The following is a 24,540-nucleotide window of genomic DNA, read 5'->3' as shown; positions in this document are numbered from 1 at the left end:
TAGATTTCAGGACCTTGGACAGAGTGTTGGTGCCCTTGATTGCTAAGGCCTTCTGGTCAACCTCCCCTGACCTACCCAGACTTTCAGCCCAGGTTCTAATGATGAAACAACAGTCTCTATTAGTTTTATTATTTCCCAACAAAGCTTATCAGTCCTGAACTTGAGCTGGAAAATGCACATGAAATACAGCTCATCCTTCAGTGTTGCCTGACCAGGGCCAGCCAGGAGGAGACAGACAGTCTCATAGAGCGTTAATTCATTGATATCCTTGTGACTTTAGGCTTATGCAGCCCCTCACAGTATGTGTCAGCCAGAGTCAACTGTGTGTTCTTATCACCCAGGCTTCTCTGCATAAAACCGTCAGAAATACCTGGTGCTCATTAGCACCATAATTCACCCTGCACCACCTTCCTCAATCTGAATCAAAAAGGTTAATGACGTTGAATCCCAAGACTCATTGATTTCAGGACTTACCCCAGCTTCCTGCTCCCACTGAAAGCACAAGACTCGTTTATCTTTCCTTGGCTGACCAGGCAAGTTGCTGACTAATGCCTTAATGCCAGCTAATTCTCACAGATTTCCCAGAGTGACTGGACACGTGTGCCTGTTGTGCTTTGTAAATCTGGTTGATCTTGTGTATCTGGCTCCCTACTGTCTTTCTGCCTAAATGTGTCTGGGCTTTTCTCCTATGACCTGGCTCATAAATCTAGCCTCAGGTAGTAATGTCAACTTGGGAAGAGAGAGTGAAATTTTTCACCAAGGTCATGACCATGAAATACATTTTAATTCTTGCAAAATACCAGCTTCAGAACCTCACTATTGTTGATCAGTTGATTGATTCGTGCAATTAATCAGTCACTATTGGAAGCTTACCATGTGATAGACACTGTGTGTACAGAGAAGCCATACAGACCAGACATTGTGCTTACCTAGCCTTTCACAACTGGGGTTCCTCATCAGAACCCTAAAACACTGAACATGTGTACAGTCAATATTTCCTTGATTTTTATGAGGGATGACATAACTTATACCACTGTTATTATTTGTTTGCTGTAAATAAAGGTTGTTTCTCTCATTTTAACAAGGGGACAAGAGACATACAGACCCCTTGCTCCACAGGGGCTTTGATGTGCACAAACTTCTTGACTTCCCATGACCACCATGAGGCTATAGCTATCTATCCTTAAGCTTTTCCTTCCTTCTTTCTTTTGTGTTAAGGTGATATTAGTTTGCAAAGCTGTATGGGTTCCTGGGTGCATTTTGCCACCCACCATCCCAACCCTCTGCCCTCCTTTCCCTGGTAACCACCATTCTGTTGTCAGAGTCTAACGGGAGGGAAGAAAGAAAGGAAAGCGAGGGGCTACATAGAAGAGAGGAAATTAAAATTCCTGTCTCCAGCAGTAGCACAGCCAAAACACTTACTAAGTGCTTACTGTATACAAGCACCCATGCTAAGTGCTTAACCTAAATGCATCATTCCTTTTATCCTCAGAAGAGCTCAGGAAACATAGTCATAATCTCTGTTGTGTAGAAGGCAAAGAGTGCTGCTTGGAGAAATCTCACCCTCCAAGGACAGACTGTCAGTGAGGGGAGTACTGGGCCTGCTCTGCTGGGGAGGGTTAGTCAGACATGACTCTGTTCTCCTCCGCCACCCCTCCCCTGCAAAAAACAAACAAACAAAAAAAGCAATTGGAGTCTGAATTGTCATCTTCTTTAATGATTTTTTTGAACTTTTCTTTTTACTCTTTTTCCCCCTCTATTGAGATTTCAATCCACACATGGGAAAATTGGTGACTGTGGCTCCTCTCTGAAAAAGCCCCGGGACGGTCACTCTGTGGCCCCACCAGCCTCGGGAGACTCAGTCTGCCTAATTTGAGAACTTCTAGTCTGTATAGCCTCTGTGTCCTTTCAGAACATTCAGGTAGTTCTGTCTCCAAGAACTGCCAAATTGCTACCTTGGAGCCTGATTTCTTCTTGAATTTCTCATCAGTCCTCTGAATAAACAGACAGCCTTGGACATCTGTGGATAAAGAATTACTGGGGGCAGCATGTCCTGATCTTCCAGAATCTCCCTCTCAAGCCAAAATCTCTGTCTGCTTGAGGCTAGCAGAGGTAACCAGTGTGTGTTTATCCAAGAACGTGTGGCTTCTCTTCTGTGCTATGCTGCATTTGACCTTGTTCCAGGGCAGACTGGCTGGTGACCCTGGCAGGCTGCCCAAGGTGAACCGTGACAGCCAGCTGTCCTTTGAGCTCAGCCCCGCCCCAGGGCTGAAATCTGAACTGACCTGTCTCTGAGGTTCTAGGAGACAGATCCTTGGTTTATCCTACGCCAGCAGAATATTGACCTTAATCCTAAAGAAGGAATAAGAACAACAATAATACTAGTTCACAGGTGACCCAATCCGTTCAGCCCTCCGTCGCTCTCCCCAGCCCACCATTCATTAACCCCCCCGTGTACAAGTTTCTGTGTCCTCTGGGATTCTTCAGATGCAAGTGACAGATAATGCCCTCTTATTTCATTTAATCCTCACAGAAACCCAAAGAAGTTGTTATCGTATTTTCAAGAGGAGGAGTTGAGCCTCAAATGCTGAAATGACCTGGTCACAGCCACACTACTAGCAAATGGCAGGTCCAGGATCTCATCCTCTGCTTTGCATCATTTTAACCCCGTCAAATACTGATATGTTAGTGATGGAGGACTAGGGATACTGGTGAAAGCGGGATGGATAAATTATTACGGTGGGTCACTGTCGTCATTTGAACAAACCCAGGGACATGTGGATGCCGAAGAAAGTCTGGTCTCAGCCACACACACAGGGAAAGTCGAGCTCATCCATACTGTTCAGCTGGCTTAAGGCTCGTTTATATTCCAGGCGTCAGCCCATGAACGTGCCCTGAGCTAGCGCAGCCAGCGAGACACAGGAGTTTCTCTGCCTACTTCTCAGCCTGGTGTTCCCTGCTCAGGGGAACTATTCCAAGACCTTTCTGGAAGGCAGCACCTATGGGCTGGGCAGTTTCTAGGGGCCACTCTGAAGTGAGCACAGGGACACCAATGGGAGGAGACCTGAAGCTGCTGGGACCAGCCAGGCTCAGCAACCTGCACTGGGAATACAGAGAGCAGGGCAAGGTTCCCGTCCCGGCTTCCCCCAGCCGGGCCTTGAACATGCAGTTTGCTTAGTGTGGGACACAGGCAACTTGAGGACCATTGTTATAACCCTTGTTTTGATTAGATAACTAGGGTTCGGGGTCTCTCTGGTGGCCCAGCGGTTGAGTCTCAGCGCTATCAATGCTATGGCCTGAGGGTTCAATCCTCAGCCAAGGAGCTGACCCACATGGTTCGGCAGACCTCTCCTGTCTCCCTGCTGCTCCCCTCAGCCGTGTGTTTCAGTAGAGCCACCTGTTCTGCTCCCCACTCTGTCTCTGGTGAATCCTCTTAGCCCCCCCCACCCCCACCCCATCTGCACTTCTGTCCTACAGTTCAATTCTTCTACACACAAAAATAAATCTTAAAAAAAATTTAAAAAGAAAATTAGGGCCCTCCCTGGTGGCACAGCAGGTTAAAGCACAGCACTAAGAAGCTTAAGCCACTTCCGCATGAGTTCTATACCTACCTGCCCCGGAGGTGACCACATGGCGCGGCAGACCTCTCCTGACCCGCCCGCTGCTCCCCTCAGCAGTGTACTTCTTCATTCTGCCTGTTCTGCTCCCCACTCTGTCTCTAGTGAATCCTCTCACTGCCCCTGCACCTCTGACCTGTACCCCAGTTCTGTATGAATAAATAAACAAATCCTTAAAAAAAAAAAAAGAAAATTAGGGTTCAGAGAGCTTGGAGAACATGCTGAAAATTAAACAGCAAGCAGGTGGCAGAGATGAGAGAAACGTCTCCAAACACCTCTCTGAGAACAGCCTCCATCGCACGCAAGCTTTGGCTCTCCCACTTAAAACACATTTACATGTGAGATTCAATTTTTTGATGTCAGTCAAAGCAGCCCTCTGCTTGTTGCCCCCGACCAAATCAAATCACCAGCTGTAATCACCATCCGAGGGGAGCCAGAATCTGGTTAACCAAATGTTCTGTTCATTTGAGATGTCTTCTGGTATGTGGGGACAATTAGATGTCAGAGAATTAAAATGCAGTCAGAGGAAGCGTTCACACACGCACACACATGCACATACTTGCGCTCACATGCACATACGTACACTCACGCGCACACACGGGCCTAAGTGGGATCTCAGTTCTTTGTGATTCCAGCTGCGTTGTGGGGTCAGGCGTGGCCCCTGTCCTGGGTGCCTGTCAGTTGCCTTTCCCTCACAGCCATCTGGAGGGAGGACTGAGGTGTCCAGAGTTCCCACTGATGGATTGTCAGATAAGCCGCCTCTTAGAGTGGCGTATGTATGTTTAAAGTGTGTGTCTTGCAAATGTTCTGTGAAAGCGTTGAGTCCTGAGAGTTGGATTGCGAGTTCGTGCAAATGCTCTGAATGTTTTAATGCTGCATCATTTTTGTCAGGAACAGAATGATAGATCCAGTTAAAAGCAATGGGGCTTTTCTATCCAGGTGGTTTGCTGGTTTGCATCTGGCTGTGTAGGGGGAAGACCTGTCCCCAGAAAGTCTGAGTTTTCGTTCGCTCTGGCTTTCAGCCCAGATCACAAGTGTCTCCTGCTTATGGGTCTGGCTCCCGCTGCCCTGTGAGCCACCTGAGGACAGGACCACCTTCTCCGCTGTTGTTCCGGATGTCTGGCACCTGAGCTGTGCAGGGAGTGGGAAGTCACCTTTCCCAGGAACAAACAGAGCTTGCAGAGTCTCGAAGCGGGTTCTGGACAAGCAGAGCATACCCACAGCTCCACATAATCATGCAGGCTGAGGGGCTGGCGCACCAGCCACCTTACAGCCTCGTTCAGGAGTCAGAGCTTGCCCCAGGTGCTGGGGAGACACTGAGGTGTAGTCTGCCGACCGCCCACGCGCTTACCAGTACTCTGCCCCTGCTTCCAGAGGATGGAGGAGAGCAAGCCGGGAGGCTGGGGGCATCTTACCCAGTTCTCGCTTCCTCAGGTGCACAACTGTGGCTGTAATTAGCCCATAGGGTTCAGGAAGAAAAACTGGCTTTTTCCATTCATTTCCCTGTCACTGAGCAAGCACGGGTCTCACTGTAAACCCAGGCAACATGGGAATCGGGGCTTTTGTTCCTCCTATCTCCAGTGCTTGCTCGTGCTCTGCTTCAGAGGACCTCGAACTTGACTTTTCCTCTCATTGTTCTGACACTGGCCTCCTGAGAGCTCCAAGCCGGCAGGCAGGCTCCATAGGGGTCACACAGGTCCGCCAGGAGTCAAGGACAGAGCGCTGGCTGGACCTCCCCCGCCCCAGGGAGAAATCAACCCTGTAGGAAATGGGTCCCAACCCACCTGTGACTGCAGGAAAGGTGCTGGACCCTGGCTTCCAACAAGCCCAGCTGCAAGGCCCTCACTGTGGACTCCATTGTTCCAACTCCGTGTCCCTGAAAGGAGGAGGGCGCTCGGGCAGCGGCTGCAGCTTCCTGCTCCTGTCTTTCTGAAGAAACAGACACAATCTTGAAACCTGCTCCCCATGAGGAAATGAGGACTGGGAAGACTCCAGACAGCCCCTGGAACCCGAGGACCACGGGCAGACCCCGGAGAGACCGGGCGGGCGGGTGTGAAATCTCTCCACACCCCACCTTATGCCTGTGCAGCCTGGTCCCTGCCTGCCCCGGCTGGTGAGAGCCGCGAGGACGGGGGCTCGAACGGCGGGCGGCACAGGGGTTCTCCACAGTCGATGTTCTCAGGCCTCTCACCCGTGGCGCCGGGCACAGCCCTGCGGAGGAGCAGTCCTGGCAGAGGGAACGACAGGGACAGGCCAGTCAGAGACGCAGCAGCTGAGGCTGTCTTTGGGGGCCGAGGCCTCCCTGGGGTGGGGGGTAGGCTGTGCTGGGCACCCTCCGGCATGTGGGCAGCTTGTAGGTGGATATTTGCTGGGCACACGTCATGTCTGGAGGACAGAACGGGATGAGACCCAATGCTTGTCTGTCTCACAGCAACAGCCAGACTTCTGAAACCGACTGTCCAAAGCGCCCGGATGGAAAATTTCTGTACTGAGTAAATGACGGGCGCCACTCACGCACCTGCCCTCGGCCCAGGAGAGGACAGTTTGCACATCCCCGCAGCTCCTGGCAGCTTTACAGAGGCTCACCCTGCAGGCTAGTGTGACCGTGGAGAAGTCAGAAGCCCTCCCCCGCCACCTCTTCCGGCCTGCCTGGAGGTCCCACCGCAGGCCCCCTGCCCAAGACATTCCTTTCTCTGCCACTTTGGCAATTCCCACCTCCCTCCCCACATCCCCACAGCCCTGCAGCCCTGCTCCCCAGCTGAGCAATGGTGTGAGCCCCAGCCCTCACACAGCTCAGGATGCCCTCAGCCCGTGTTTCTAGAGAGGCTGAGAGGGCCCTTGCCTGAAGTCCTCTAGGAGTTGAGCTGACAGAGATGTACTGTAGCCACATACAGGCCGCCAAGGCTCCAGAGCACTCACGGGGGCGGGAGGGAGCAACTCCGATACCCGGCACTGGGGAGCTGGCTCCCCCCACCCCTTGGGGCTCAGGCAGACATCCAGGTGGGTTACCTGGGTGTGCTCTTAGAACAGCAGGGTGAGTGCGTCGTCACTTCAGAAAGCCACATGCGTGCGCCCCCGTTTATGTGATCAAAGGCAGATGTAAATACAAAGCCCCCCCTCTCTAGGCTGTTGAGAGGAACAAGTCGGTTCATAAATGCTGAAAATAGTCTGGCCCACGTGGCGGCCGCTGCGCCCGAGATGGCGCCACCTCTGCTGTTCTTTCCTTCCCTCTCTCGCTGTCACCCAGATTTTCGTAAAGATTGTAGGGGCGCAGGGAAGGCCCCTGGCAGCAGGCTGGCTCTGCCCTTGGGATCACCAGGAGGGTGGGCTGTGACTCTTCCTGGGGCCCCGCGCTGCTCATTTCTGTCAGCCCAGGACCGCCTAGAGTCTGTCTCAGCAAAGTGGGCCCAGGCCGGCAGCCCCTGCTTGCATGCGGCCGGCCGTGGGTGTCTAGGCGAGCGGCCTTTACTGCTTGTCCCTGGTAACAGGGTAGAAAAACCTGGAAATAGCACATCCGAGCAGGACATCGTTGAGTCTAAAAAGGAAGGGAGTTCTGACGCTGGCGACGACGTGAGGGACCCTTGAGGACATGAGGGTCCGTGAAAGAGGCCAGACGCTGAAAAGGAAATGCCGTGTCATTCCATTTATAGGGGGCCCCAGAGGGCCCACAGGAAGTAGAAAGGTGCTTGCCGGGAGCTGGGGAAGGAGGAGGTGGGGAGTTGTTATTCCCAGTCTCCGAGTGTCCGTTGGACAGGATGCAGGGTGTTGGAGAGAGAGGGCGACTTTGGGGTGCAACAGCTCGATGCTGTCACCACAACGAGCCACACGTTTAGAGCTGGTCACAGGGTGACTTGGATGCTACGTGCATGTTACCGCGATTCAAAAATTGGGGGAAAGGGAGCATCAGCTCTCGTGAATATTGCTGCTCAGGATGACGCTCAAGTGTTGTTTAAATTGACACGTGTGTAAGGCAAAGTGAGAGCCTTTGGAGCAGTGCCGGGGAGGGGTGTCCTGGCACAGTGGGGGCTCAGAGCGAAGGTCAGGCGCCGGCAGCACCCTCAGCCACACAGTCCTCCACCCGCCTTTCGTGTGCCTCTCCGCCCCCATGCCTGGGCACTGCATCCACAGGGCCTTGGCCTGGTGCCTCTGGGGTCTGCACACCCAGGGGGACCTCCGCGGGCTGGGGTCCGAGTCCATAAAAAGCCTGCTCTAAACGTGTGCCTTTGTCCTGTCTGCCACACGTTAGTCTCCAGGGTCCTGGCAGATGCTTCTCAGCACCCTGGAAAGGGGTTCTGGGGCACAGTATGGTGGGCAAGGGGCACCCAGAGAAAGTGGCTGTGTAGTGGGCTCCTCCCTGGTGAGGACTGTGGGGGGCTGAACTCCCAGGAATGGGACCCTCCTTCTCTGCATCTTCAGGCCTGGTTTGTGCATGGTACAAGCACGTGCAGGGCGCAGGTACATTTGCCCCGAGAACCAGTGCCCGATCCCACCTGCTGGAGGCCTGTGGACATGCCCCTTCGGTGGGACATTTCCCAAACCCTGTTCTGCACAACATTCCTTGGGCGTTATGCACAGGAAGCCTCCCTATTGGGTCTTCATGCTCCTCGTGCCAGTTCAAAATGTCTTAAGCGTCTGGTGTTCAAGTTGGCAATAATAACACGATTCAATAACAGCTCGCATTTATCAAGGGCTTACTATGCATCAGGTGCTACTGCTTGGGTCATACACGCATCATTTTATCGAGTACTCCCCACACCTGAGGCTTACTGAGATGAACGCCCAGGCCTTCAGGAAGAGACCATGGGGCAAAGATGAAGAGGGAACGAAGAGCAGTAACGGCTGAGATTCACGCTTGACTGAAAGCAGCGCTTCTTCAACCTTAAAGGGCACACACCCGTCACCTGGGATTTTGGTTCAAAAGTAAACTTGAACTCAGTAGGTCCTGGGCAGAGCCTGAAATCTGGCATTTTAACCTCAGTGGGCTGATGGTGTTGGTCTGAAAACGGCAGGTTTGGGACTCCTGAGTTTTCTGCCTCGGAATGGAATCCGTTCATTCCTCGTTCTTTGTAGAATCAGCCTCACGGAAAGAGCATGAGCTCTGACGTTTGGGAACAGGTTCCCGCCCTGGTCCTGCCCCAAACGGCTCCTTCTCTGAGCCTCAGAAGCCCGACTGTAAAATGGGATTGGAAATCGCACCGTGCAGTGTCTCTGTGAATTGTCCGTGCCCCATATCGGGAAAGTCTACCCGGTGCCGAGGGCCCGATGGACATTCCATGCATGGCCGTGATCTGGGGGCTTGTTTTATTACCCACTTACTTATTCATTCAAGCAGGAGTCCCCTGTGATTCCAGCAAGTTTAATCTTCACTTATTTCCTTACTTATTCAACAAAGTGGCTCCAAAGATAACAGTGATGGGCCCAGAGCTGCCCTGAGGAGCTAGAGGAGCTCGCATACACGGCACACGTGTCTCCTTACAATGGCAGCACTAGGTGCAGGGAGGTGGGTGGGAGCAGACACGGTGGGGAGCTGTGGAAGCCATTTGGCTAAGGTCTCCACCAGGAAGGAGGAGGAGAGAGGTGTGTGAGGGCAAACGAGCGGAAGCGCGAGAGAGACTGGAACCGGGTAACGTGTCAACAGATGACAAACTGTTAATTACCCAGAGAGAACTAAGTAGGATGTAGGCAGTTCTCCGCAGGAGTCTGAAAGCAACAATAGGGAAACTTGGCCTGTAGCCCGACTCTGGCTCCCCTTGGAGGGGGCCTGGGAGACAGGTCTAGCATCCAGCATAGGCTGTTCGCGAAAGGAAGAGCCGGAGAGCCAGGGGGCCGGGCCCCCTGGCCCCACCAGCCCAGCCAAGCACGCAGCTCTCCTCTTTCCAAGGCGGATTTACCCACAAGCTCTGAGCCTGGAAACCCCAGCCCCCTCCCCGCACACCCTCCCTCCCCCAAGATGTCATCTTTTGAGACGATTTCATGTGGAAGCATCGCTAAGTAAATTCGCTAAATGCCTATTCATGCCCGTCAGATGGGGACTCGGTGAAGCGGTAAATGTGAAAATGGCCCCGACTCAGGGCCCTGAAAGACGCTTTCTGGGTTTGCCAAGTGGAGCTGCAGCCACTAACCCTGGGAGGCGGGGGGCTTCTGGAGAAGGGCCCCGGAGCCCCAGCCCGGCCCCTTCAGTCCTCCCACTGAGGCTGCCGAGAGGCCCCTATTTATTATTCTTGCTGCCAGGGACCCATTCAGAGGCTGACTTGTCCTGCATTCATCAGGGACAATAATGAACTGTCGCAGAGTGGCGAGCAGGCTGGTAAATAGGCACTGCTGAGATGCCTGGGTGGGGTGGGCTCCTGCTGGCTTGCAGAGATGCCATGGTCTGATTTAGTTTCCACCTCTCCCGCGACCAAGGGAAGCCCTCTGCCCACAGCGGAACTTGGTGTGAGGCCCCTGGGGCTGGACCTGGCAGCGTGTGTTGGGAGGGGGGGCTGGGCTCCACACAGGAGACACTCCCTCATGCAGACACATGGGGTTAGCCTTCTGTCCGCATCCCTGGGGTCCACTTCTGTGCAAAGCAGCAGGTCTTAGCTTTCTGCCCATGCGCCGGATTTACCTGGCTGCAGACACACGGGGCCTGTGGCGCCGGCTGTCACTAGACCAGCTGCTTGAGGAGGGGCGTTTATTGCAGGCAGAGGTGGCTTTCCGGCAGTGCTCATTCTCACTGCAGCATCTTCTCGACTGGCCTGTGCCCCTCACTGGCAGGATGAGTTGGTCCATGCAAACCCACCAATCACAGAATAGGGATAGAGAGATGCAACTATGAGGAGTTGGGAATGAGGACCAGATGGTCAGAGACAGGAAAAGCAAGGCAGCTTGCGTTTCCTGGGCACCTACTCCGTGCCCTTTACGTCTACCCAGCTACTCACCCAGTAGAGAGGCCGGCGTGCTGGGCAGCAGTAAGTTCAGCAGCTGCTACAGCTCGGTCAGGAGTGGAGCCGAGATTTGTATCCAGATCTTCCCGCTTCTCAAGCCCAGGCACCCTTCCCAAGTTCTCCTGCCCCCAGAGGTCTAACCTCCATTCTAGGCCCGGAGATGCCTTTCCTTCCCCCCCCCCCCCCCCCCCCGCCCCAACTTCCTCCCTTTCTCCCCGTTTGAAGGCTTGGTTAACTCTTTGTGAGTAAAAACCCCTGAGCAGAGAAGCCTGATGATAAAGGAGCTGTCACTTCAGCATCGTTTACCTGTTTGGGTTTATTCAGCGGAAGAGGCGCCTGCCTATCTAGCAGATGGAGACCCGTGTGACTGCCTTTGAAAACACTGTCACAGCTGTATGCACAAGCTGATTAGCTGTGACTACACAGCTAGTGCCGAGATTGATGGCGATAAATTTGGGATAACAATGCTGGGAACGATGTCACTCGTGTGTCGCACGCTTCATGTTTGTTAAAGCACTCTCCATCAGTAGCCCAGTGGCTATGGAGGCCCAGTCTGCATTCATTCCTTCCCGCATGCATTCACTTACTCCTCACAATCCAGTGAAGGAGTCAGCTCACACTCACCTCGCTTGAGTCCTTCATTCACCCAGCAAACATTACTGCAGCTCCTACTCTGTGCCATTGGTGAGCACAGCCATTACGCTCTGTCCTCATGGCATTTATCTTATCCTCATCTCAGCAGGTAACTTTGAGATGGTGATAAGGTGGTGAAGTGGATAGAGAGATCTGATAAAGGTGGTGTGGGGCGGTGGGTGGTGGATGTTCCTGTAGATTGGGTGGCCAGAAAAGGCCGCTCTGAAGAGGTGATATTCGAAAGGCCATCTGGATGACAGGAGTAGATTAGTGACTATAAGATAAAAGCATTTCCTAGGCATAGCAAGTGCAAAGGCCCTGAGGTTGCCAAGGCCAGCACTGGGCATGGAAGACTCCAAAATAAACAAGGTACTATACTTGGCTGAAGAAGTTCACAGTATAATGGGGTGACTGGAGAAAGCACCCCAACTGTCCGGTGAGAGTAGTCAGTTATGGGACAGTCATCCAGGAAAGAAGGTGGGAACCTGGTCTCCATGACAAAAAGAAGTGAAGAAGTCCCTATGGCCTCTGGAGGACCCTAACTTTCCCCTCCATTTGTTTCTACAGGACAAATGACCAGCTGGTGGCGTTTCTCTCCCGATACCGAGACATGAATTTCCTGAAGTCACATGGCCGGGACAATGCAAGGTAGGACATCTTCCCCGCACCTTGTACAAAATGAAAATGAAAGTCTGAGTCATTGGTGTGGGCTTCTGGGCTGGGTGATGCAGCAGAGAAGGGCTGAGGACAGGAGAGGTGAGGCTCCGGCCAACTGCCACCCTTAACCAATCCCTCTGGTTGGCGCAGAACTGAGGTGACAGTCACGGTGTATCACGGCGTCTTAGTCCTTGATATCTTTTCTTCTAAGTACTTCTATTACCTGATGGCAGCCCTTCCAGGTGAGTTAGGGAGCCCTTGTTGAGCCCCGTTTTATTGGCAAGGAAGCCCACAGTTTAGGTGATGTCCACGCTGTCATCCACTGGGTCAGCCACAAAGATTTAACAAACCTTTACCAGGACCAGGCATGTGCCAGGCACCCTTCTAGCAGCGAACAAAACAAGATCCTCACTCTCCTGGAGTCTACTTTTCAGTGGGAAAAGGCCATCTGCCAGCATGTAGTTAACCCCAGCCCTGGCCCTCCCTGTTGCCTCAATTGCTGCCCAAAACATGGGCACTTCTCTTGACCCATGGTGCCTCTGCTTTTTCAAAGTAATGCCAATCAGCATCCCTGCAGTTGGGCTTTAAGCTAAGTCCAACTCTCTATGGCCAGAGATGAGCCACAAGGGAGAGCCTCGAGCGCCCCCTGTAGGTGAAATCACATGATGGGCTTCGTCATTCCCACCGCCAGGGCTCACGCTGACTTCTTGGAGCTTTTCTCTAGTGTTGAACTCAGACCGTAACCTGGATCATTTTAGCTTGTTAGTATGTTTTGTTTGGCCTTCATGCTGGACTGGTTTGTTTTGGTTAAATCAGATGCTTCGTTTGAAAATTAATAGCCCTTTTAAAAATAGCAGTATTTCCCATGAAAATGCCGATTTCCAATTCATCCAAAAGGACCCAAAGGCCCAATAACTCTGTGCCTGAATTTCTCACGACAGTTATCCGGCTCTTAGAACTCGCATTCTCTGTGTGGCTGTAGGCCTCACCCGGCCCCATCCCTGCCTGGCTCCCGTTGGCATTTCAGGTGTGATCTTTGCTTTGGATGTTCTATCCCATGGCTGGGTTCCATGACTGTGACTCAGTTTATCCAATTATCCACAGTGGAGGGAGACAAAAGCAAGCGGTGAGCTCCATTTCCTGAGCCTTCTAGAAGTAGCTTAGAGTGATCTCAGTGAGTGCCATGTCAATTCCTGCCTTTTAACATTGATGCCATCTAGCCGAGTGTTGACTGTTCCCAAACTATCACCACCACTTTCTCTACATTGGAAAAGATCCCCAGGCCCTCCCTGTTGGTGCAACAGGTTAAAGAGCAGCACTGCGAACTAGTAGCAGCTGCTTTACTGTGAGTACCGAGAGTTCGATCCCCAGCCCCGGAGGTGACCACATGGTGCGGCAGACCTCTCCTGACCCTCCCGCTGCTCCCCTCAGCAGTGTACTTCGTCCATCTGCCTGTTCTGCTCCCGACCCTGTGTCTGGCGAATCCTTTCACTGCCTCTGCATCTCTGGTCTGTACCCCAGTTCTGTATGCATAAATAAATGAGACAGAGAGAGAGAGAAGCCAGCCTGTGGTCACACAACTGGTTAGTGGTAGCGTTTGAACCCAGGTTTCTGGTTCTAAAGCCCTTGGGAGCGAAGGGGAGCCGAGCAAGATCCCATCAAGCCATTATCAAAACTGGCCCAGGTATTGTTGTCTCTGCTCTTAGGTAGTAAATGAAGACCTGCTTCTCCAGCAGGTAACAACAGTGTAATGCAGGTGTTGTGCAAACAGATGCACCATGAGGAAAAAAGCTGCTGGAAGCGGGTAGACCTGTGTCTGAAGTACATCTACTCTGGTGGTGTTTCAGCCCCTGCAGGATTGATTCTCTGCCCACTATTTCCAGGCACTGTGCTAGCAACTGGCTGTAGCTTGGAGGTGAAGCTTTCACTTCCTGAGTTGCTCTACCATGGCCTAGCAGGACAGTTGACTTACCTCTCTGACCTTCACCCCTTACTTATATAATGGGAGGCTCAGTATAGTTGTGGGGAGGAGTAAAGGAGCTGTGTCATCTAAAGTATTTGCATGTAGTAAATGCCCTGTGACGACGGTAGGGTGACTGTGGTGATGTCATTGCCATGATCAGCAGAGGACTAAAGCATGGCTGGTAGAAGTCTGTGGATGGTGTACGAGACGGGTGTACCTCCAGGTGTGCCATCCTGTCTAGGTGACATGCATTGGCAGTTGACATTGGTACCCAAATGGCATGGATGGGAAAGAGGCTTGGGCTAAGGAGAGGATGCCTATAGCACCCTCTAAAGTCCTAAGGGCTGGCCAGGACTCCCTGGACAGACAGCTGAGCTCACAGAGCTCCCGCATTCGAGAGTTGGTCTTCAGGAGGAATCTCATACTGAGCTGCATGAAGGATGGGTTTAGTGTCAATAGTACAATGAGCCAGTGTGCCATTGCCTGCTACCCTCTCCTCTGCCAGCTTCAGCCCCCTGCAGCATGGACCAGCCTCACCACCCCATCTTCTCCCATTGCTCCCAGCTTCTAGAAATGGCAGGATCCAGCTTACAGGGTAAAGGAAGTGACTAGCTAATGCAACTAAAGCTTTGAAGTCCTACTTCACGTGTGGCTGAGGCAAGCACTTAAGATGATATCATCAGACCCCAACTTGATTCATTTTTTTTAGAGGTGACTGTTTAATTAGCCCTCGATGTAATGCAAGGGTGGAAGTAAAACGAATACATCAAATAGCCAAATAGTTCTGTCAGGGACATAGAGTATTGTATTTGCATCAGATGCACAACATAATGATTGACGTCCACACCCACTGCAGAGTGATCACTGCCAAAGTCAAGTTCAACCTCCATCGCCAGTACAGGTATGATTTTATTTTTATAATGAGAACTTCTAAGATGAACTCTCAGCAACTTTGAAATATACAAGAGTGTTACAGACTAGACCCCGGCTGTGTATCATGTCCCCGGGGCTGACTGATTTTTCACCGGCAGTTTATACCTGTTGACCACAGTCACCTACTAACTTAACCTCTATGGGTTTTATTTTCTTTTGTGTTGATTTGATTTTCTGGCTTCCAGTGTTGACCCCTTCACAACTTATTAGCCTCAGTGTGTAAATGAGGAAACAGATTCAGAGAGATGAAGTAGTTTGTTTAAGCCACACCACGAGAGCAGGATCGTACTCCCATCTGGGGGGGGGGGACCCCAGTGCCCACGTTCTAGCTGTGTTCTGACCCAGCTTCCCGCCAACATGTTGGCTTCCTGGGAGGCAGCCTCTTGGCTTCTCTGGACTTCATCTTCTTCTTGAAAAAACAAGGGGTTTGAGCAAGGTAGTCTCCAAAGCCTCTTCCCACTCCAGGAGGGCTCTGTCTGGAAGGACCAGCATTGGTAGAGAGAATGCAACAGAGGCAGAGAGCTTACAAAGTAAAGATGGGAAGGGAAGCGACAGGAGCGAGCAGTGAGATGCAAAAGAGACCACAGGGAGCCTGGGCTTTTAGTTGCATGTGGTTCCTAATAGCTGTGCTGACCTTCTGTCCCCATCTCCGGCCCTTCACAGCCAATTTGGACTTCCAGCTCCTGCTGCGAGGAGCCAGCATCAAGGCAAAATTTGTATTTTAATAGCTGCCAGATTGGTCCTGACTGTTCCTGTAATTAAATGAAGGGGTGTGTTGTGTTGACTTTCTCCTTTCTTTCCTCCAAAAATAAACTGAGTGGATAGCATGAAAGACGTCGAGCCCAGGGATAGCGTTCCCAGAGGCGGGTTAGCAGAAGCAGGGCCCTCGCATCTCCGTCTACGTGGGGGGCTTGGCAGTCATCCCCAGGAGCTCCTGACTTCTGTTCCGGGGGGAGACATTTCCCGAATGTCTGCAGCCTGCTCAAGTCGGCGTGTGTGGTTACAGGTCCAGTGCAGAGAGATGGCAAGGAAAAGGCATTTCACCCTGCCGCAAGTTTCCCATGGGCTCTTCCTGCCTGGGTTGATCTGTGTTCTCTACCCATAAGGTCACAAGGGCCCCATGCTCAGCTCTGGGAAGGGGTGTTGTGAAGCACCGGGTCCAGCCACCCATATCGACAGACCAGCTCGGTCATGGAGTTCATCAAGTGGCTCTGACTCCCAGGCCTCTGTATCCAAATCTGTCTGAAGTCCAGCGATGATGGAGTTGCAGGGATCTCCTCACTGACCACCTAGGCACCAAGCCAGGCACTTTCTGATGCATTCTGATTCAGCTGCCCGCGGCAGATGTCAACCCATTTCAGAGATGAGCACAGATAGGCTCAGAGCCGTGCTTTCATCTCACTCGGGGTCCTGCTGTGAGTGAGCAGACAGATCAGGACCTGATTAAGACATTCCCTACTTTCTAGACTCAGCATCTCCCAGAGTGCACTCCTACTCCGTCACCCCTAGTAATGTGTGAGATTCTTTGTAGCCACTTATAAGTGAGTGGACTGGGAAGTAAGACCAATTCCTAAGTCTGCCAACAGGAGGTTTTGCGATTAGCCCATCTAACCTATGACTTTGTGGATATTATGCTGAGCACAAGGCTAAGCTTTAAAAAAAATGTTGAAGCTCTTTAAAGTTCATTTTGAAAAAAGAAGCACCGGTGTTGGGGAGTGGGGGAACCTCTTAGAGCAGCCACATAAAGCACAGAGCTTGGCAGTTGAGAATCCAGGTCTGGAGATGGATGGTGAGACCCACTTGCTAGGCCCCCACCAGGGGTGTGGACTTATAAGTCACATCGGTCACCTACCTTGGCTTCCTTATCTGTGAAATGGGAACAGTGATTAAGACCAACTTCATAGAGCTGTTGTGAGGATTAAATAAGTGAATGTGTGGCCAAGCTCTGGGAATGGTAGTTGTGCATCTGAAGTTGATGATGGAGAAATATCCTTAAGGTGGTAGACAAGATCCACAATTTAGACCCCCGTTCTACAATTCTTAAAGAAGCCACACACATGTCAAGTGTGAGGAGACTGCACTAGAAGGCAGAAAATGCTGAGGGGTTCCAGTCCCCAGGTTAGAAGTGTCATAGGTAAGCTTTCTGTCTGCAGGTCTCGACCCCACTGCTAGAGACAGACTCTCCAGCTGAGCACTAGAATGGCAGCTAAGCAACATGACCCCTCTGACATTGAACTGATCTTTGGGCCCAAACCTCCCTGGATGTATATACAGGCAACTGTTCAGCCAAAAATGGCAAATTCATCAAGACCCTGGCCAGGAACCTCCTCCAGGCAAATTCGCTTTCAGGAGGCCCTTTGGTGCCAACTTGCTTATCAAGAGAAGGGCTTTCTCCCCAGCTGTCTTGTAGCACCATGATTGATGTGAGCAGATAATTAATATCTCATCTCCAATGGGGAAAGCAGATTGCATTTCTCTTTTGCATTTCTTAAAGCCAACCAGTGAGTTTATCACTGTTTGTGTGTTCACTTTACTTAATCTAATTATGGCAGCCATGTCAAAATACAGCTTAGCATCATCACACAGACACCCACACAAAGCTGTGCATGCACACTCTCTTGGCCTTGGCCTGGCTTTTGTGAGCTACTTGGGGACATTTCCTTTTTCAAAGCAACATGTGTAGAAGTTAGACAAAAGGCTAGAAGAAAAAGATGTCATCTCTGAGCTTCTTTCCATTTTTGTTTTTATGTTCCAGGCCTTCTCTGAAGGACATACACGACTCTTAGAAACCAAACAAAAGGCAGTAAAATTGTTTTTTAAAATGTGTGAAGTATGGAAAACCAGGCAGCCCTCAGAAAGCGTTTAGAGTCTTGGAAGTACAAGTGCTTTGGACCCTGGGCTCTGTGAAAAGCAGGGGCCATCAAGCTGGGGTACTGAAGGTTCTAGGATTTGAGCCCTGACTCTGTACTTCTGTTCAGCTGACTTTCTTTGCACAGTACAGTTAGAACAGGTAGACTAGTTACTGTGTGCCAGGCACTGTCCTCAGTACCTACATATTACTTCTTCCTGATCTCAAAACAACCTCGTCATGTAAGAACAACCACCGTCGTGCCCATTTTGCAGATGGGACCATTGAGGCCAGGAAGGTATGAAGCAGATCATAACTTAGAAGTAGAAGCCAGACTTGAACCCAGGTAGTCTATACTCCTAGCCACTGGGCTATGTGCTAGAGTAATTGAGTTCAGTGTGGAGTGTACTTATGACTGATACGTTCCTTCCATCAGTGTGGTCAGTTCGCTGCCCCTGTGGCTAAGAGGTAGGAGAGCTGGGCATTTCCTGTTGCTCTCCCTCCAGCCACCTCAGCCTTTTTCACGCACTTGGCTTCGATCCCTTATCTCTTCCCCACAATTCTTCCGTTGACTGATCCCTTCTTGACCATCCTTCTCATCAATCTGAAATTCCATCTCTTCAGCAAAGCCTTGCCTAACAATCTGTACTAATCGAGTCCCTGTCTCTTTGTTCTCTGTCATCACTCACTGACCATTTCTGTCTAGCAATTATCACAAATATCTATGCTATCTGAATGTATTTTGTAGTTCTCTTTGTCTACTTACTTAGCAGAACAGTATTGTAGACTTGTGGTTGAGAATGTGGAATTTGGTTTGGATCCCATCCTTGCTGCTAGCTAGCTGTGTGGTCTTGACAAATTTACTTAACCTCTCTGTGTCTGTTTCTTCCTTCGTAAAATGAATGCTTCTAGGGTTGTGGTGAAGACTAAATGAGAGAATATATATTAAGTGCAAGGAATAGGACCTAGAAAGCAGCACAGCTCAGTGGTGTTGTTTTTATTTCTCTCTTACCACAGAAGAGAGAAGGATGCAAGAATAAGGCCCACCTATATATGCTTTGCACATAAGCCTAGAGTATTGAAGTTACTCTCTAGAGATGCCAAGTGAGCAAATGCCCCAGATTCCACTGCAACCGAAAAGGGGTATAGCAGCTGACTCGGGTGGGCCAGGAGGCACACACCCACCAGGGCCTGAGAGCAGCAAGGCTGCTATGGAACTGCCAGACTGGGAACCCAGCGAGCTGTAGCCACAATCACTTTGTATCCAGAGTGATTGGACAGAAGTAGAAGGATGTCTGTGGCATGTGTCACCACTGCCACCACAGTCATGGGCAGTGCTTACCTCAGATAATGGCAGGAGACCAGGTTCATTGTGGGCACTTTGGGCTTCTGTCCTTGGTGCTGAACTAGCATGCCTTTCAGACACAGGTTTCTTGTTAGCCTTGGTGGTGTCTCCCACTTGCCTGCCCCAGGAGAGAAAAGAAGAAAGAAATTGTAATGTTTCTAGCCTGATGAAGGAAAAAAATCCCAAGGATCTTGGTGAACATTTATAAAACATTTACTATGTTCTAAGCATAAGTCTTCTCCCTACATAATCTCATTGAAATGTTCACACCAACCCTCAGGGACTGTAACCCTGAGGCAGGTATTTTCTGCATGCAAAGCCAGGGTATCACCTATTGAGGTTTCCCAAGGTTAGTAGCATATCTGAGATTTGGACCAAGTTGTCTGGTTCCAGAACTCAATGCTTGAGCATCTTATAGTGACACCTGTGAGCCCACTCACATAGCTGGCTGACTTCATACATTGTGGGGGTTTGTGCTTTGTTCCATAACTATTTTTTCACTAAAATGCTTAGGTTGTACTTATGCTAACAGAGTAATCCAAGTTCAGTGACAGATCACTGGGTAGAAAAAGAAAAGGAGGGGAGGTTTCTGTAGGCTATGGCTATGTGACTTTGAATGACTTTGGATAATATATTGTGTGTGTGTGTGTGTGTGTGTGTGTCAATCTGTAGGATATTAGCTGATTGCTAAAAGTCCTTCTTGCTCAAACATGCTGTAAAGTCTAAGGGGCATAGTTCTTCCTTTTAGAACTCATTATAGGACAAGACAGTTCTAGAATAATTCCACACTTGATGAATATGCTGAGATTATAGCCAAAGAGTTTGATGAATCGAGAGACCTCTTCATTGTCTGCCTTTTCTGAGATCATTTCCAAAGTCAATAGATGCTTCTTAACTGACCTCTTCGCTGATAGACGAGAATCGGGGCCACGTCTAATGGTTCCTTCCCTGCTTAGTTGAGTAGTTTCTGTCATGTGACATCCAGTCAAATCATGTTGAGCTCTTCCTGTGTCTCGTATTGTGCAGTAGAAAAAAATTCTCAGGAAAGCAAACCACCCATCCCTGAGCACCCACCCAGGAAGTAAATCCCAAACAGCTGATTCCTTTCACCTGCCAGATACCAAACACTGGGCCTCTGCCACTCTTCCAGTCTGGACCTGAGTTCCTGGTAGCCTCTCTCAACCCAGGAACTTCTCTGAGGCCTAGGGAATTGCTTGTCTCTGTTTACTCATAATTAACCAGAGCATGCTCTTGCAGCATATCAGGTTTTGAATGCAGTAAATACAGCAACCTATCTCCCAACCCCATAAATATTTCATTTTGGAGATTACTGCATAAATATTGTATTTAGATATTATGGTCTGGGACACTGCATTAAAATTGCAAGATGCTGCTATCATCCCATATAATGGTACATGAAGTTTAAAAGTAAAGAAAAATTTTGTATTCTCTCTTTCTCCCTCTCTCCCTTACTCTCTTTCTTCTGTTCTTCACCTTTCTCTCTTAGTCTTGGCTACCATTGTAAATTTTGATATAAATTTTATCTAAAACCTAAAGCATTAAGCATAGTCAAGTGCTAACTGTCAAGTAATTGGCACCAACCAGAGTAGAGGTCGGATTTTATTTTCCTAAACTCAGGAGCTTCTTTTCATGAGCCAGTCAGTGTCAAGTTTGTGTTGATGAAGTAATATAGTGAGTATATCAAAAAACTCAAGTGAACTGAATATTGAGGATGAGTAACTGTCCTCAAAATTGAGATGTGCTTCCCAGAAACATGAAGAATGGGTGTTGGCAAGCAAAAACAAGGAATGAAGCACCCCTACATTCTACAATATGGACAAACTTTGAAAACAAGATGCTAAGTAGAAAACAGAAACTCAAGAAGGCTACAGAATGCATTACCCCAGCTCTATGAGACATCCAGAATAGGCAGATCCAGAGAGTCAGAAAGCAGGAGCTGCCAGAATCCAGATGAAAGAGAGTAGGAGGATTGAGTATGGGTGCAGTCCTCTGGCAGTGATGAAAATTTTTTAAAGAGAGAGAGATGATTGCTGTACAACATTGTGAATGAACCAATGCTATTGAACTGTATCCTTTAAAAATGGTTAATTTCTCTGTTGTATGAGCATGGGGCATCCTCCTTCTCCTCGTCCCATGCCGGAGCCAGCACAGTGTCTACACATAGTGGGTATACAATTAATTTTAACTATAAATGAACTAGGAGTTTGGGTTGGATGATTTGGCTTTAGCTGTCTTCACCCTCCCAACACAATCACTTGACCAAGTCTTTGACCTTGGATTTCTGCATCTGTACAAAATGGCAATTCCCTGTCTGCCATGCAAAATCAGACACACTCACACATGAACAAGAGCTATTAATCTGGGTGAGTTAATTCAGGGGGATTATGACTTTGAGTGGGGAGAAAAATCTTTATTTTCACTAAACACTAACTGAAATCCAACTAAATGCAGATAACAAAGCACAACAGAATTAACAATAACTGGATTGTCACTGATAGGAATCTCAAATTTTCTTTTCACATTATGTTGATCTATATACTTCTAAATAGCACTTACGTGCTCTGCTTCTTCAAAATTACTGTAGCCGTTGGCCTGCCACAAATCTTATTAATGTGTTTTTTAAAAAAATGGTGTTTTATCAGAAATTTGGTGTTTAAAAAATATTTTGTAATCCCATATGTAATGTGTGAATCAAGAAGCACATGTGTTACTTTCTCATCACTTTGGTATTTTATGAAACTATTTTGTGACCTTTTGTTGTATGCATTTAAGAGCCGTATTCTGAGAGGGTCCATTAAGGATGAGGGTCCATTAGTGTATTCACCAAACTGCCAAGACGTTAGAAGAGAACATTCTTTGAAAATGAAGTAGATGGAGCTGATGATTGTTGTCATCTAACAGCCCAACAGTACTGGCCAAATCTAATTTCTGTAGCTCTAGTGTGTCCTCTGTAGAATGGGCAAGACCATGACGCCTTCTCATAGGGATGTGGCCACCTGCCTCATCTGTGAAGGCCACGGGACAACCTACACAGAGAGCCATTGCTCAGCAGCTGGTAGAAGGCTGTGGACTCTGTGAGGTGCACCCTCTTCCAGGGCACCTGGGGGCCAAGAGCTGTTTTGTGTCTCCCAGGTTCATCCGCAAACAGGGCCTGGACCGGCTCTTCCTGGAGTGTGACGCCCACATGTGGCGCCTGGGGGACCGGCGCATCCCAGAGGGCATTGCGGTAGATGGCGGCTCCGATTGGTTTCTGCTGAACCGGAAGTTTGTGGAATATGTGACATTCTCCACGGACGATCTGGTGACCAAAATGAAGCAGTTCTACTCCTATACCCTGCTTCCTGCTGAGGTGAGTGTGTATGTGGGGTGGGGGAGGGGTGGGCAAAGTTCCTGGAAAGGGCAGGGACGGGCTCTAGCTTTTGCAGCAAAACCAATGTCATGTTTTTGGCAAAGAAATGCCAGATCCAATAGACACATAGGCCTCGGGACACCTAGGATAGACACATAGGCCTCGGGACACCTAGGATAGACACATAGGCCTCGGGACACCTAGGATAGACACATAGGCCTCGGGACACATAGGCCACTATCCCTGGTTCACCTCTGTCTGCAAGGAGGGTGCCTGAGACGCACACGCTGCACAGCAAGCAGCACAAAGCCTCAGTGCAAGTGCCCCGGGGAAAGCAGCCCTTCCCCCAGATACTGGCCACCACCCGTTGACCATAAAATCATAGTATGTTGATTTTGTTAGAGATAACACTTAACTGACATTTTTGTGAAAACTCTCACCAAAAAGAAATGCAATCCTGTAGTATCTGGTATTGCTGGTGTTCCCTTGAGTTGTGCCATGTGTTACCGTCACAACTGCATATGCTGATGCTTTCAGGACACAACCACATCACCTTCTGACAGCTTCTCTCCAGTTTCCACTCACATATTAGCTTTTCCAACATAAAGAGTCCTTTTCCTAATACTGACTATTGTTTCTGCATTCCCTGAGAAACAGACAATAAGATCTGCCTCATCAACCATTCCAGAAATTCCAGCAATCCCAGACAGTGAGCCAAGGCTTCTGCTGGATTTGAACTGGCCACCTGCATTGACAAGTGCTTGGGGCCCAACATTGCTTTTTGACTTTTAAACATATTTAAAAAGCTTTGAGGCTCTTGTCACCACTTCACATCTCAGGATGGGAACTATCTAAATTCAGACTAATAGAACAAAATACAGTAAACTAAGTGACTCAGAAACAATAAAAATTTGCTTCTCTGGAAGCTGGGATTGGGAGATCAGGGTGCCAGCAGAGTGAGGTGAGGGGCCTCCTCTAGTTTTTGGCCTGCCTATCAAAAGTTGATGTGACCCTACTTAGTAGAGGGGGCTGGGGGTTCTCTGGGGTCCCTTATATAAGGGCACGAATCCCACTCATGAGGGTACCACCCTTATGTCCTAATCATCTCCAAAAGGTCCCACGTCCTAACACATTATATTTGGGGGTAGGATTTCAGCATGTGAATGGGGGGGTGGGACACATCCATTTCAGAAGCCCTGTTGTGTAAGACAGCAGACTATTATAAAATACTCCAGCTCCTTCTGGAAATGGGTAGTAACCCAGTTCTAAAGTGCTGCCACTGGTATGCCAGTAGCTGTACTGGACCTGGGCTAAGAAATTCTTCAGTTCACATTCATCCTAATTTCCAACTTCAGAAAACCCCAAAGCTGGCCCTATTTATGCTGAGCCCATAACATGTCCCGTTATGTCCACAATTCCTTCCTGCCTGTGGCCAACTCTGGACCACTCAGCCTGTGCTTCTAGAAGCCAGAGAAGACAGTGTATCTCATTTGATAGTTTCCATGTCAGTCACCAGCATCTTGGGCAATGATCGGGCTGATACCCACGTCACTCCAGAGGGATGGTGAACTTGTCACTGGGCCAGGTTTTACTATTCTGCACACATGTTAAGTAATCAGCTTTTAATCCTATTTCAGTGAAAATCACCTTTTCTCTCAATGCCGATAGCCTCTTCATCCATTATCTTGCAGGGAATTTCTGTATCACAGTGAAAGGACACAGGGCAATCGGTAATTGGGTACTTTTCCCCACCACTTGATGGGGAATATGTGCCTCTGTGAGCTTCTAGACAATTCAAACTTAAAATCCAGCTTCACAGGCATACCATTTAGCACCATAGCAAGGTCAGCTGGTGGTGGTGGGCGGAGCTGCATTTTGCCTGCCGACCCAGTGAGAAGAGATTAGGATTTGGTCGCTTTCATCAAGATGGCCATCCCATTGCTGATGGCCAGTGCTGAACGAAGCTCTGTGTGTACTCTCTGTGCCCACCACCCCGCACAGACAGGCACATTTCACTCTAGGGTCCCTCTCAGATCCCAGCACCTCCATCCCAACAGCTCTGTCTTGTCTTCTTTTCTCCCAGTCCATCTTCTGGGGGATGGTTTGGAAGAAATAAATTTGTAACAAGCAGACATATATCCTCAATAGCTTTCCTTAGGGAACAGAGAAATGTGGAAAATGGATTTGCCTGGTATCTTAGGCGGTTATAAACCAGTGTCCTCTCTCTCTCACACACACCCCGACTCAC

At 49.6% G+C, this 24,540-nt stretch overlaps 1 protein-coding gene across 1 annotated transcript in view; it reads left to right on the top strand.

Annotated features, from left to right (window-relative positions):
* XYLT1 (xylosyltransferase I) overlaps positions 1-24,540 on the top strand; it is a 94,044-nt gene that overhangs the window by 49,651 nt on the left and 19,853 nt on the right. Inside the window, exons 6-7 of the mRNA XM_012731653.1 lie at positions 11,744-11,824; positions 22,076-22,292. Of these exons, the coding sequence (XP_012587107.1) occupies positions 11,744-11,824; positions 22,076-22,292 (298 nt within the window). The remainder of the gene's footprint in view (positions 1-11,743; positions 11,825-22,075; positions 22,293-24,540) is intronic.

The sequence above is a fragment of the Condylura cristata genome, unplaced genomic scaffold (assembly GCF_000260355.1).
Source record: "Condylura cristata isolate star-nosed mole 26May11 unplaced genomic scaffold, ConCri1.0 scaffold00032, whole genome shotgun sequence".
NCBI lineage: Eukaryota > Metazoa > Chordata > Mammalia > Eulipotyphla > Talpidae > Condylura > Condylura cristata.
The sequence above is the reverse complement of the archived record's forward strand: the minus strand, read 5'-3'. Positions and strand labels throughout refer to the sequence as shown.